Below are 12,553 nucleotides of genomic sequence, written 5' to 3'. Positions count from 1 at the left end.
ATTTATTACAAAATAAGGGGCCATATGTTTTTGACTGCAAAAGATATGAGCACAGCAGTCAAACACGTTCGTCTAGTGCGTTTACATAGAAAAACAATGGAAAAGAAGTGCAGTAGAATTATTTACATTTACATTTAGTCATTTTGCCGACACTTTTATCCAAAGCGACTTACAATTGGGGAATACATAAAGCGATTCTTCTTAAAGAGGCAAACAGAAAACTTGGTATTGGAAATACCAAGTTTCAGGCATTGTTCAAATAAGTACAAGCTAGAAAAGGGAAGGAATAAATAAAGAGAAAGAAGGTTTTTTTTTTTTAAGATGAAGTCAAGTAGCGTTTAAAAAGATGATTTTTCAGCTGTCGCTTGAAAATTGTCAGGGATTCAGCATTTAAATGTGTGTGTGCATAAAGGTGTGCAGAAGTGACACGGTTCATACTGGTGTGCTTTAGGAGGCTGCTTTAGCAAGTAAAGGGATTAAATCAATGTTCACTAAGTGAGAATACCAACGTGATCTCATGATAATTCGTATGTATTTTACGTAAAATGTGGTTCTATAAAACGTACATTTACTTACGTTTTTACAGGCACTAAAACATACAATACTGACGTATTTTCAGCCTCTAAACGTGCAAATACTTACGTATTTTCAGCATTTTAACGTACAAAACTGACATATTGATGACACCTAAAAATGAATCCTTGTGAATATTGAAATCGCAGCATTAATTTTATTAGATTTTAGTTGTCATATGAATTACCTTGTTTTCAATTGCATTATTAAATTGTTTACTCGTTTACTTATGAAATGATAACATTTCGTTTTGTTGTGATTTCTGCTGCCAGCTCGTTTCCAAGAATATGCCTACATAATGTTAAACACAACTTCACTTTAAACCTTAAAATAAATAACATTTCTGCAATCCTTTAACCTTTACTTGTCATGTAATGTTTACTTTGATTGTCATGGGCCACAAAAGGTGCTGACATGTTGTGACTGACAATAGAACTATAAAATACACCAAAAACGCAACATAATTGCGAAATATTTTTGGCGATTAACAACATAAATTCTGCTCTGGATCACACAAACCTACTGTATTCCGCCAGAGAGGACTGCGGGTGCAACGCATCGTCATTTGGATTACTTTTAGTACTGCTTTTGACATTTTTGCAATAAATAAATGATTGTAACGTTAATTGCATTTATCTGTCTGTCATGTTTTTCTTATACTGTACAGAAATGTTTAGGCTTATAGGTAGGAGTGGAATTAGCGATTATAAATATATTTTAATGATATATTGTTTAAAAAAAAATTATTTTCCTGCGTATTTCGGTCATTTGCGTTTTATATCCTTTATATATCGCTATAAAATGGGTAGGTTTAGGTTTGGGGGCAGGTTAAGGGGTCTAAAAATCTAAATTACGTATTAATAAAATTATAAAAATGCATATTCGCTATAAAATGGGTAGGTTAAGTTTTGGGGCCAGGTTAAGGGGTCTAAAAATCTAAATCGTTTATTGATAAAATGATAAAAAAATGCATTGATACGAATATCTAAATGATATAAAAGATACGTAAATATTTTTACGTTTTTTAGCTAAAAATACGTAGCGATTTGTACGTTTTAAACGTTGAAATACGTCTATTTTATGGACGACCGTTTCGTGAACCTAGGAGAAGAGGTAATTCTGACTTTGCTATGACAATCTGGCGCTTCTGAATCAGCTACTGTTTTGTTATTAGTTTAAGTATTTGCTATTGACTGTTCAAATGCAGAGGTGTGTGTGTGTGTGCGTGTGCGTGTGTGTGTGTGTGTGAGAGAGAGGGAGAGGGTAATATCACAGAGTCGGCTGTCGTAACCGTGGCTTGTGTACTGCAAACACATACCAGCTTCATCACTGTGTCTGTCACGCGACTCTGTTCCCCTTTCGGGCTCTGTCTTTACATTTATTTTGAAAGATGAAGCTTGCGATTATGGTAAGGGGCGTTACATTTCCGACGAGTGCTTGCGGTGTTCGGCCAATCACAATGCACTGTACAACTGTACATCAGAGCAGACTGTGCTTGTCGGAAGGAGGGACTTTGTAGAAAATGAAGTGTTTGAGAGAGGCGGGGCATAGAGGACCTACAATAATGTACAGTATTTGAAAAATAATGTGTTTTTTGAACATTAAAGCATGTCAACATATCCTGTTACACCAAATACACAAAATAATGATAATTAAAAAAGCATCACATGACCCCTTTAAACCACATTATGTATGAATAGCCCCTAAAGCAGTTGTATAGGTGGATTTGTGGATTTATTGTTTTTAGTGTGTTGTGTCAGTTATTACTGTCTGGTACCAGCTATTTTTATTTTTATTTTTCAAACGTGTTCAGCTAGCGCACATACTAGAGTAAATAACAAGGCCATTGACTCATTAATCTAATGTAATTTACACTACCATTCAAAAGTTTGATGTTCAGTAAGGTTTGAGAGTAATGTTACAAAAGACGGTCCCACTTTATATTAAGTGGCCTTAACTACTATGTACCTACATCAAAAAATGAGTACAGTGTACTTATTGTGCTCATATTGTATTGCAAAACACTTTTGCTGTTATTGAGGTGGGATACGGGTAAGGTTAGAGACAGGTTTGGTGGTTTGGGTAGCTTTAAAGGTGGGTTAAGGTGTAAGGGATGGGTCAACAGTGTAATTATAAATGTAGTTACAGAAATTAATTGCAGATGTAATTACATGAAGGCATTTTTAAATTATAAGTACAATGTAAAAACATGTATGTACACAATAAGTGCATTGTACCAAATGATTAATTTAAATGTAAGTACATAGTAGTTGGACCCAAAAGACTTCTATTTCAAATAAATGCTGTTCTTTTGAACTTTCTGATCATTAAATAGTCCTGAAAAGAAAAACGGGTTTCAACATTGATGATGATAATAATAAATGTTTCTTGAGCACTGAATCAGCATATTAGAATGATTTCTGAAGGATCACGTGACACTGAAGACTGGAGCAATGATGCTGGAAATTCAGCTTTACATCACAGAAATAAATAACATTTTATAATAAATTAAAATGCAAAACACCTATTTGAAATTGCAATAATATTTCACAATATTACTTATTTTACTGGATTTTTGATCAGCCTTGGTGAACAAAAGAGACTTCTTTCAAACACATTAAAAAATCATTCTGACCCCAAACTTTTGAACAGTAGCATACATCTCACAGAGAAGTTTTCACTTCAACACTAAGACTGTCCTCACTTAGTTCATAAAAAAAAGACAGTTTTACAAATTAAAAGTACTTTTTATTGTATTAATTATTCAACTCTTACATATTAAGCTCTATTATAGTGCAAGGCTGTGCATTATACATGACCAGAAGAAAAGTGACAGGACCAGAGCTGTTCCCTGCCCTTCACCCCTCCTTACACCCTGAGTCTGATACGTCTCTCTCTCTCTCTCTCTCTCTCTCTCTCTCTCTCTGTGTGTTTAGTGTGTTTGAGGTAATACTGACTGACTGACTGAATGACTGTTCTAAGCTGGATAATGTCAGTTTGAGCCTCAGGCCTTCTGACTCCTCAATGGTGTGTGTCAGCAAGTGTTCAGCAACCCTTTGTTACATTCATGTGTGTGCGACATGCAAAATATACACTAAAACTGATCTAATGATCTAAAATGGGCTGAAGGTCTGTTCTGATCGTAACAGCAGGGAAAAGGGAAACAACAACTAACCATATAAGCATGCATAGGTAGCTTTTAAAGGTTAATAACTTGGATAATTAACTTTTTAAATAGATGAAAAATGCTTCCTGTATCTTTTGTTGTAGTCATAAGTGGCGGTGCAATTAAACTCTACAGCATTTTGAAGCAAATTCATCTGTTGCTCAGTAGATGCCAGTCAAATTAGGCTCAAATTAACATGTCCAGGTTATAATAAATAAATAAAAACCAAATAAAAGACTTATGCACATTACATACACATTCACTTGCAACATGGATAAATATGGGTTTTGTGCAATGAATTATTGAGTGCTGATAGCATGAAACCATCGAAGAGACCAAAATCTAAATGTTAGAAACCAAAATTCACAATATTTCTAATAATGTATTTATTTTATTATACATTCATCATATTTATACATTTTGTAGTATTTTTATATTTAATAATATATTTATATTTAGGGTTGCAAAGGGGTGGAAAATGTCCAGAAAGTTTCCAAAGGCTTCCGAAAATTCATAAATTTTCCAAACATTTCTGCAAAGTTTTGAAAATTTTCTGGGCATCTTCTACCCTTTGGATCCCTAATTGTATTTATAATGTTTTGGCATGTGCAGTTCAACATAGTTTTAAAATGATTTTTTTTACTTTTTAGCATTTGATCCTCCTTATTTTCTCCCTTGTAAAACAAAGCTAAAACTCAAAACAAAGGAAAAACATTTTCTATTTCAGGGACAACAAATTCTGATCCTTTTCTATTTTCCTTTCATTCGGCACTTTCCCTGCTGTAATTTCTCTCTCATTTGTTTTTCTTTCTCTCTTTTGACTTTAGCTAATAAGCCTAGAAATCACCCAAAGCACCCTAGCAACTACATAGCAAAAACAAAATACTCAGAACACCTTGGTAACCATGAAGCCCCACCCTGGCAACCACTCACAATACTCTGGCAACTTTTGCACGGGCAAATACAACTCACATTTCCTCCAGAAAATCCAGAATCCAGTTCTTCCTGTTTTTTCCTTTGTGTCCAGATCAGGCCGGGTTCAGCGTGTCATAGGACTGATGATCTGTTGCTCCAACTCGAGGAACAGTCATGTCTCCAGGGCACCGAACACCCCTCTGGCCCCATAACTTCATTTCATTAGCAGATCAGACGGGCATCTGTTCCTGTCTTACCCCCCCCACATTCACACTGCCTCCCGCCACTGCCACAGGGACCTAAATAACCTTTATCCCTCAAACAAGCTCTCCATGTTTCTTGATTGAGACGACACAATTGGCAGCAGCTGCACCGTGTCCCTTTGGCTCCAAGGCATTTGAGCATGTGCGTTAAGAAGGTTACTGTGAGTGTTTCATCTCAATATCTTATAATTTCTTATAACCCAGTGAAAGGATGAAGGCACAGGTGGTTCCTTCCAGAAGCCCCATTAGAAATAATCTTTCTCCAAACAAACAGCAGAACACACGTCTGTCACACACACTGCTAAATAATACTGTGCGAATATAAAGCTTGCGAGCTAACCATGCCGCAGTTATACAAATATACTTACACTATTAATGTATGTTGTTAATATAATATATACTGCAGTATATGTAATATAAATTAATAATCAAAATACAACTAGGTACTATTAATACTATACTAAAATATTAATAATAATACATAATTTCTAAATGTGCATGTATACTTTTAATTAAATATGCCATAAGCAAACATGTCATACAAATACAAATCTAGTTACTATAATATATAATATATGATGCAAAATATGTTTACAAAATATACTATAAACTATGTTACATGCAAAGGTAAATCAATTTAAAATCTATACAGCCATTGCATGTCTAATGATCTGACCAAACCTCTCTTCCTCACACTAGAGATCACTGAAAAAGACGGAAGCAGCTAACAGCACATTCATTTAGAGCTTAATTAGTGTTTTTTGTTTCCATTAACCGTGATAACTTGACATTTATGCTCTCTAATGTGCAGCATTTTATTTCCCACTAAAGAAAAAACATCCTTCCCAGGCACCCAACAGACATCTCTGATATGACCTCAATATTGATGAATCATAATTGTTGTTATGCACTATAAAGCCTAATTTTGGCGGTCCCAGAGACACCAATGCTATATTGTAGTAATAATAATTATAACAAAAATGATTAAAATAATTATGAAAAATAAGACAGATGTGTACTTCCACAATGTGCACATCACTTTGAAAATTCCTTGTATTTTATTTATTTATTTAAATACTCCAAACAGTAATGTACCATTTTTCATAAAGGATCTTATGATGTTTTATCAAGTTGAGATTTTATTTATAATTAGTTTTCGTAAAATTAATAAAACCATTAACCTGATCCATGAATACTTTTTTGGTTACACTTTATTTTAAGGCATTCCTATTATTATACAGTAATTGCACAATATTAATGAAAAACATGTACTTATTATAGGTTTAGGGTTAGGCTAGTTGCTTGTAATTTTTAATAAATATGCATAATTATACTGTTATTGCTATAGTAAGTACATGTAACAAGAAACAGGCAAATGCAAAACAATTAAATGAAATTTTCACATGCATATAACCTAATGCACTCTAACATCACAAACCACCTTACAAGTCAGCTATTTTTCATAATACATATTCACATCTACATCAACGAAAAAAGTTTGCATTGCAGAAATCCGCCCTGCTTGCTCACAACAAGCAGACGTTGGAAAACAGTTTGACCAGAGGGCAAAATAAACAATTGAATTTTCATTAACCCAGCTAATACAATTAAGGCAGGCTAAAGTAGAGGCTGTCACAGGGTTGTGCTCTTAAAAGCCAGAGAGAGTCCACAGCCAATAGAAGTGGACCAACACAAGGACCAGTGGACACCTACCAACTGAAACTGAAGCTGTGTCCAAGAAGTCAAGACAAGAAAAATCGACAGATATGCTTAAGAACAACAGCAGCGAAAAGGAGTGAACGCTACTATAGTGAAATCAAATCAAACGTTTTTACAACTAGAGGCGAGAGAATATCTTCAGGAAAGCCCAAAGACGTCCTATTAAAGAACAACAGAAGGGCCTTCAAGCAGAAGACAACAGAGGCAATGCGCCTTCTGAACAAAGACCTGCGCTTGCAAGACGTCACCCTCATGTACCTCACAGTTTTGGCCACTGTGGTGGTGCTCTTGGTGGCTTCCTACCAGGCTCCTGCGGTCCACTCCAGACCCGCCCTGGCCTACCACATCCCCTTAGACCCCTCGGGTCAGCTGGAGCTGTCCTGGAACATCAGCTATCCCACCCAGGAGGTCTATCTAGAGCTGAAAGTCAAAGAGCTCCACCATGGCATTTTGCTGGGCATGTCCGATCGGGGAGAGCCCACAAATGCAGACCTGGTCCTTATGTGGGACGACGGTCACAAATCCTATTTTGGGGTAAGAATAGTTTGATTTGATTTCTATGATGGTTTTTGCTTTATGGTGTTGCAAATCTGCTCCAGGGACGGTGTAGGATTATGTGCTTTTGCAAAATACATACTTGAGATGAGCAGGAAACTGATGCAACATAATGTAGAATCTTGTCAATATGAGGGTTTTTGTTTTGGTAAAGAGATAATTCACTCAAAAATTATAATTTTTATCATTTACATACCTTCATGTTGTTACAAACCTGTATGACAAGTGGAGCACACACACACACATACACCAAAACATATATTTTAAAGAATGATTGAACTGCTTTTGTCCATATGTCCATACAATGAAAGTTAATGGGGTCCAGTAGTGTTCATTTGGATCCCATTGACTTACAGTACACTTTACAGACAAAATAACTAAATAAATACATTAGTAGTAGTAGCATATAAATAGTAGTAGCATATAAAATAATATATAATAATATATAAGACATTTTTATGGCAAGACATGACAGGTGAATAAATATTTTAACTCATAGATATCACCATATTTGCCCCAGTTAACTAATTATAGTACATTAAGACAGTGTAAAGACAAGTAAAGACATTTTTTCTGCTGTAAAGTTGGGCATTTTAACATGGGGAGTCTATGGGATTGAATCCCTTTTGGAGCCAGTCTCTAGCGGCCAGTTGACGAATTACAGTTTAAGTCACTTCCGTGTTGGCTTCACGAGAGAGCGGGAGTTTGCCGCTTGGTTTGAACAGAAGAAGCATTAGTTATACAAGTTTGGAATGACATGAAGTTGAGCAAAAAATAACAGCATTTTCATTTTTGGGTGAACTATTTAAAAGGCTGCACTCAACTTGTGATTTTTTTGTTGTTGAATTATGAACGACTGATGACGATTTTCTAACCCCAGTGTCAGAGCAAGCTCTCTCTGTTACTCTTGAGCCTGAAGAGTCTTGCTTTCTGGATCTTGTTATGATTGCCCGACTACAGTAGACACCCACACGCTGGTAGAGCTCCTGTACAGTCGTATAGTGCAATACTCCTTCCTAACATCGAGCTGAACAGCTCACGTCTGGGTTTTGGCCGCCGCGCCCCAAATAAAGTGGTTGAAAGTAGAAGGTCATGTGTGTGTCAAGGCCCCCTTTCATTCATCATGCATGATTTATTTCATTATTTTGACTTTGGACTGCACAGTTTGGTCTGTTTTGAATAAACGTTGTATAGCCAGCCGCTCATCCTTCCTCCCACTACGTATGTCAAGGAGAAGAGTTACAGACAGCAAGTCAAAACATTGTAGGGCTGAAAAAAAAGCTGGCAGTAAATGCTGAAAAGATCTCAAATTCAATCATATTAGAATGATTTCAGAAGGAACTTATATTAAAATACAGTTCTGTCATGACAACTCTCGGAGGGATTGGCATGGTAATGTACATGACAATGTTAATGTATTTGGTCTTGGCGTAATAGATCTGCTACCTGAAGCAAGCTGCAACTGCTACAGCAAGCCCTAGTCATATATTTGAATGTTGAGCAGCGAGCTCATTGGCTACCGATACGGGAGAGAACCAATCAGCTGTGCCATGTGATAATGATGTCATTAGGTCAGATTGAGTTAGACCTATCGGAGTGGGCCATCTAGAGTTCCATGCCAGAACTCTGTATTTATAAAATAGTTGCAACTGAGAGTTTATATATGACAATTCTGATTTTTTTTCTCTCAACCGATACGGGAGAGAACCAATCAGCTGTGCCATGTGATAATGATGTCATTAGGTCAGATTGAGTTAGACCTATCGGAGTGCGCCATCTAGAGTTCCATGCCAGAACTCTGTATTTATAAAATAGTTGCAACTGAGAGTTTATATATGACAATTCTGATTTTTTTTTTCTCCGAATTCTCAGTTTACATCTCGCAGTTTTTATTTTTGTGTATATGTGTGTGTGTGTGTGTGTGTTTCTGCTATGGAATAAATAATAAAAAAAGTAATTGCAACTTCTTTTCTTACAATTCTCACTTTTTTCTTGTAATTGTTTCTTGTAGTTGATGTTTTTCTTCTCATAATTGTGAGTTTATATTTCACAGTTCTGATATTATATCTCGCAATTCTTAATTTTGTCTCATAATTCTGAGAAAAAAAGTCAGAATTGCGAGATGTGAACTCAGAATTCTGAACATTTTCTTGCAAATTCCAAGTTTATACCTTGCAATTCTAAGTTTACATCTTGTAATTCTTTTTTTCCACCACAGAATTTTATCTCACAGCTCTAACTTTTTCTCACAATTCTGACTTTTTTTGTGAGGATTGTGGGTTAAAAAGCTGCAATTACCTTATTTATACCATGGCAGAAATGGTCCTTCATACATAAGAGACTTCTAAAACCTACCGACCTCTAACATTTGAATGGTTGAGATATAAAGAAACAAAGGTGGTGTTTTCATGAGTGCATTTCATATTCTTAGGATGCTTGGAGTGATAATGAAGGCAGAGTTATGCTGGACGCTCAGCAGGACTATCAGCTGCTGGAGACTCATCAGTCCACTGAAGGCTTCTTCCTGCTCTTCAAAAGACCATTCAGCACCTGTGACCCACACGACTACATCATAGAGGCACGTTACTAAACAAATGAGAGTAGAATAGCAGATAGAGAAGGTAGAGGTAGGATAAAGAAACATATGAACGATGATATTGGGTCAGAGAATAACGTTTTGTGCTCTATTTAGTATTGTCTCCTTAAATGTTTGGAAGCGTTAGGAAAGAGTCTAAAGTAAATGTATATAAACCTTGTCTTCATTTACTCACCCTCATGTCGTTCCAAACCCATATGACTTTCTTTTTCTGTGAAATACAAAACAAGATGTTTTGACGAATGTTCAGGCTGCTCTTTTCAATAGAGTAAATGTCTTTAGTTATATGGGTCTGGAAAAACATAAAGGTGAATGTATATGATGACAAAAATGCTAACAGAATTCGTTAATTCCAGGAAGGCACTGTCCACATCATCTACGCCATGCTGGAGCGTCCCATCCTATCTTTGCATGAACTCAACATATCCCGTCTCCAGCCTGGCGTCCAGCGAGTGCTGCTCCTGCGTCCAGACACTCCGTCCCCTGCTCTCCCGAGAGATGTCCGCACTCTGGAGGTCCTGGCCCCTGATGTCATCATCCCCACACAGGAAACCACTTACTGGTGCCACATCTATCAGCTCCCACCTAATATGCCTAAGAACCACATTGTCATGGTAACCTGAAAGTCTTGGAGCCACTTGCACATTGCATTTAACCTTTCTATGTGAACTTTCAGAGATATGATACCTATATAATAGGTGCATATGAGGTACTTTGACCAATTATAACGCTCTTAAAATAAAACACTTTTTTGTGATGTAAACTGGATCTGAATATAATTAATGGAGATTCTAATGCAGTCATCAGTATTACTATTGATCACATTGGACTTTGAGTTTGGGATTTAAACAAACTTCTACGGGGCCGCTCACAACTCGTTCTCATTTAAAAACTCAATATGTGATGCTGAAAAATGGAAAAGAATGCAGGCGCTACGCCCGAATATGCCTACTATAGTATGCGGAAAAACAGTAGGCGAAAAGTACCTGGATGACCTACTACTTCCACTGAGATTCTGTAGGCCACATTTAATAGAAACTTTACTTATACATCAGGCACTCTTAAAAATAAAGCTTCTTTATTGCCATTTTCTTCTATGAAGAACCTTTGACATCCATAGAATCTTTGGTTCGGAAAAAGGAAAAAGGGTTCTTTAGATTATTAAAATGTTCATCACATTAAGAAAAAATGGTTCTTTTAAGAACCATTTAATGTATTTTTGTTCTACTACACTCTTAAAAATAAAGGTGCTTCAAAAGGTTCTTCAAGCGATGCCATAGAAGAACCATTTTTGGTTCCACAAAGAACCATTCAGTCAAAGGTTCTTTAAAGAACCATCTCTTTCTTACCTTTTTATAATCTGAAGAACCTTCTTTCGCCCCAAAGATGTTAAAGGTTCTTTATGGAACCATTTAGACAAAAAGGTTCTTCTATGGCATCGTGAAGCACCTTTATTTTTAAGAGTGTACACTGCTTTTTCATTTTTTCTATGTAAACACTTCAGACAAATATCTGATAATTGCACAGGGTCTCTTTTTCTCTGAATCATGCACAAACATCTCGTTTTTAACTCAGAAATTTCCACAAAACATTTTTTAAATCCGTTTGAGGATCCTGCATTCTTTTATGCTGCTCACTGCACCTCTTCATTTTTTCGGCAAACAAGTTTTTGTTTTTTGCACACTCTGAATGAAAAATGGCAGTAGTTTTTAAACTTATTTATCCCTCCTCAATCAATTCACATCTCTTAATCTTGGTTATTAATGGTGAAAACAAATTATATATATATTTTTTTTTTTTGCAGTACGAGTCTGTGATCTCTCCTGGTAATGAAGCCATTGTTCATCACATCGAAGTGTTCGAATGCTCTCCTCAGATGGACACCGTGCCTCAATACAGCGGCTCTTGTGATTCAAAGATGAAGCCCCGCAAACTCAATTACTGCCGACACGTTCTGGCTGCCTGGGCCATGGGAGCGGAGGTACGCAAGCTGCTGCATTCTGTTATAAGTAGCTTACTATGCCATTCAAAACCTGTATGACTTGCTTACTTCTAAAGAACACAAAACGAGATATTTTGAAGAATGTTCATGCTGCTCTTTTCCTTTAAAAATATACAGTAAGCAAGGTGTGTCAAGCTCCAAAACACAGACAAAGGTTCTGTAAAATTACCATAAAAGTGGTCTCAATGACATATTTGCTATATATCAACGCTTCTGAAGCCATATAATTGCTTTATGTGTGGAAATTAGCAAAATCTTCCCCTTTAGTTTAATAGTACTTTTATGGCAATCCTTTCTGACTGTATGCTTTCAATGTTTCGCAATGTTTCATCATGAATCATATCCATCGAGGTCACTTTCTACATCAGTTTCTCCCTCTTTAGAGCTAAGTTTGCGAGCTAAAAACAGAACATATGATTATTAGCATCGTTAGGAGTCCATTTTAAGAGGCAAACATACAGGCTTTATCTGTGCCAATTCGCCCATTCTAGGTAGGTGCCAGTCATGGTTTGAGCAGAGCTGTGAGCCAATCTGAAAGCAGAGGTGTCCTGATAAATCAGTTATGGAGCCAAGGACCGATGCTGAGCTCGGAGAGAGAGAGAAAGAGAGAGAAAGAAAGATGGGCCTCCAATGAGATTACATGGGAGTAAAACAAACACAAATCATGTGTTCTGCTAGCTGCCAATGTCAAGCTGGAGAGATGAGATTATGTAGCAAAATTTAGATGTTTTTCTTCAGTAGATTGCAGTTTGTCTTTTTTTTTT

General features: G+C 36.4%; 1 protein-coding gene across 1 annotated transcript in view; it reads left to right on the top strand.

Annotated features, from left to right (window-relative positions):
• The first annotated feature begins 6,843 nt into the window (after positions 1 to 6,843).
• The window catches only part of LOC107595570 (dopamine beta-hydroxylase (dopamine beta-monooxygenase)), a 14,025-nt gene continuing 8,315 nt past the window's right edge, over positions 6,844 to 12,553 (top strand). The window contains exons 1-4 of the mRNA XM_016286004.1: positions 6,844 to 7,170; positions 9,623 to 9,769; positions 10,144 to 10,401; positions 11,592 to 11,768. Coding sequence (XP_016141490.1) covers positions 6,844 to 7,170; positions 9,623 to 9,769; positions 10,144 to 10,401; positions 11,592 to 11,768 — 909 coding nt within the window. The remainder of the gene's footprint in view (positions 7,171 to 9,622; positions 9,770 to 10,143; positions 10,402 to 11,591; positions 11,769 to 12,553) is intronic.

Source organism: Sinocyclocheilus grahami, unplaced genomic scaffold (assembly GCF_001515645.1).
Source record: "Sinocyclocheilus grahami isolate Dianchi unplaced genomic scaffold, SAMN03320097.WGS_v1.1 scaffold204.1, whole genome shotgun sequence".
Classification (NCBI taxonomy): domain Eukaryota; kingdom Metazoa; phylum Chordata; class Actinopteri; order Cypriniformes; family Cyprinidae; genus Sinocyclocheilus; species Sinocyclocheilus grahami.
Note: the sequence above shows the minus strand (reverse complement) of the source record. Positions and strands in the feature narration are given on the sequence as shown.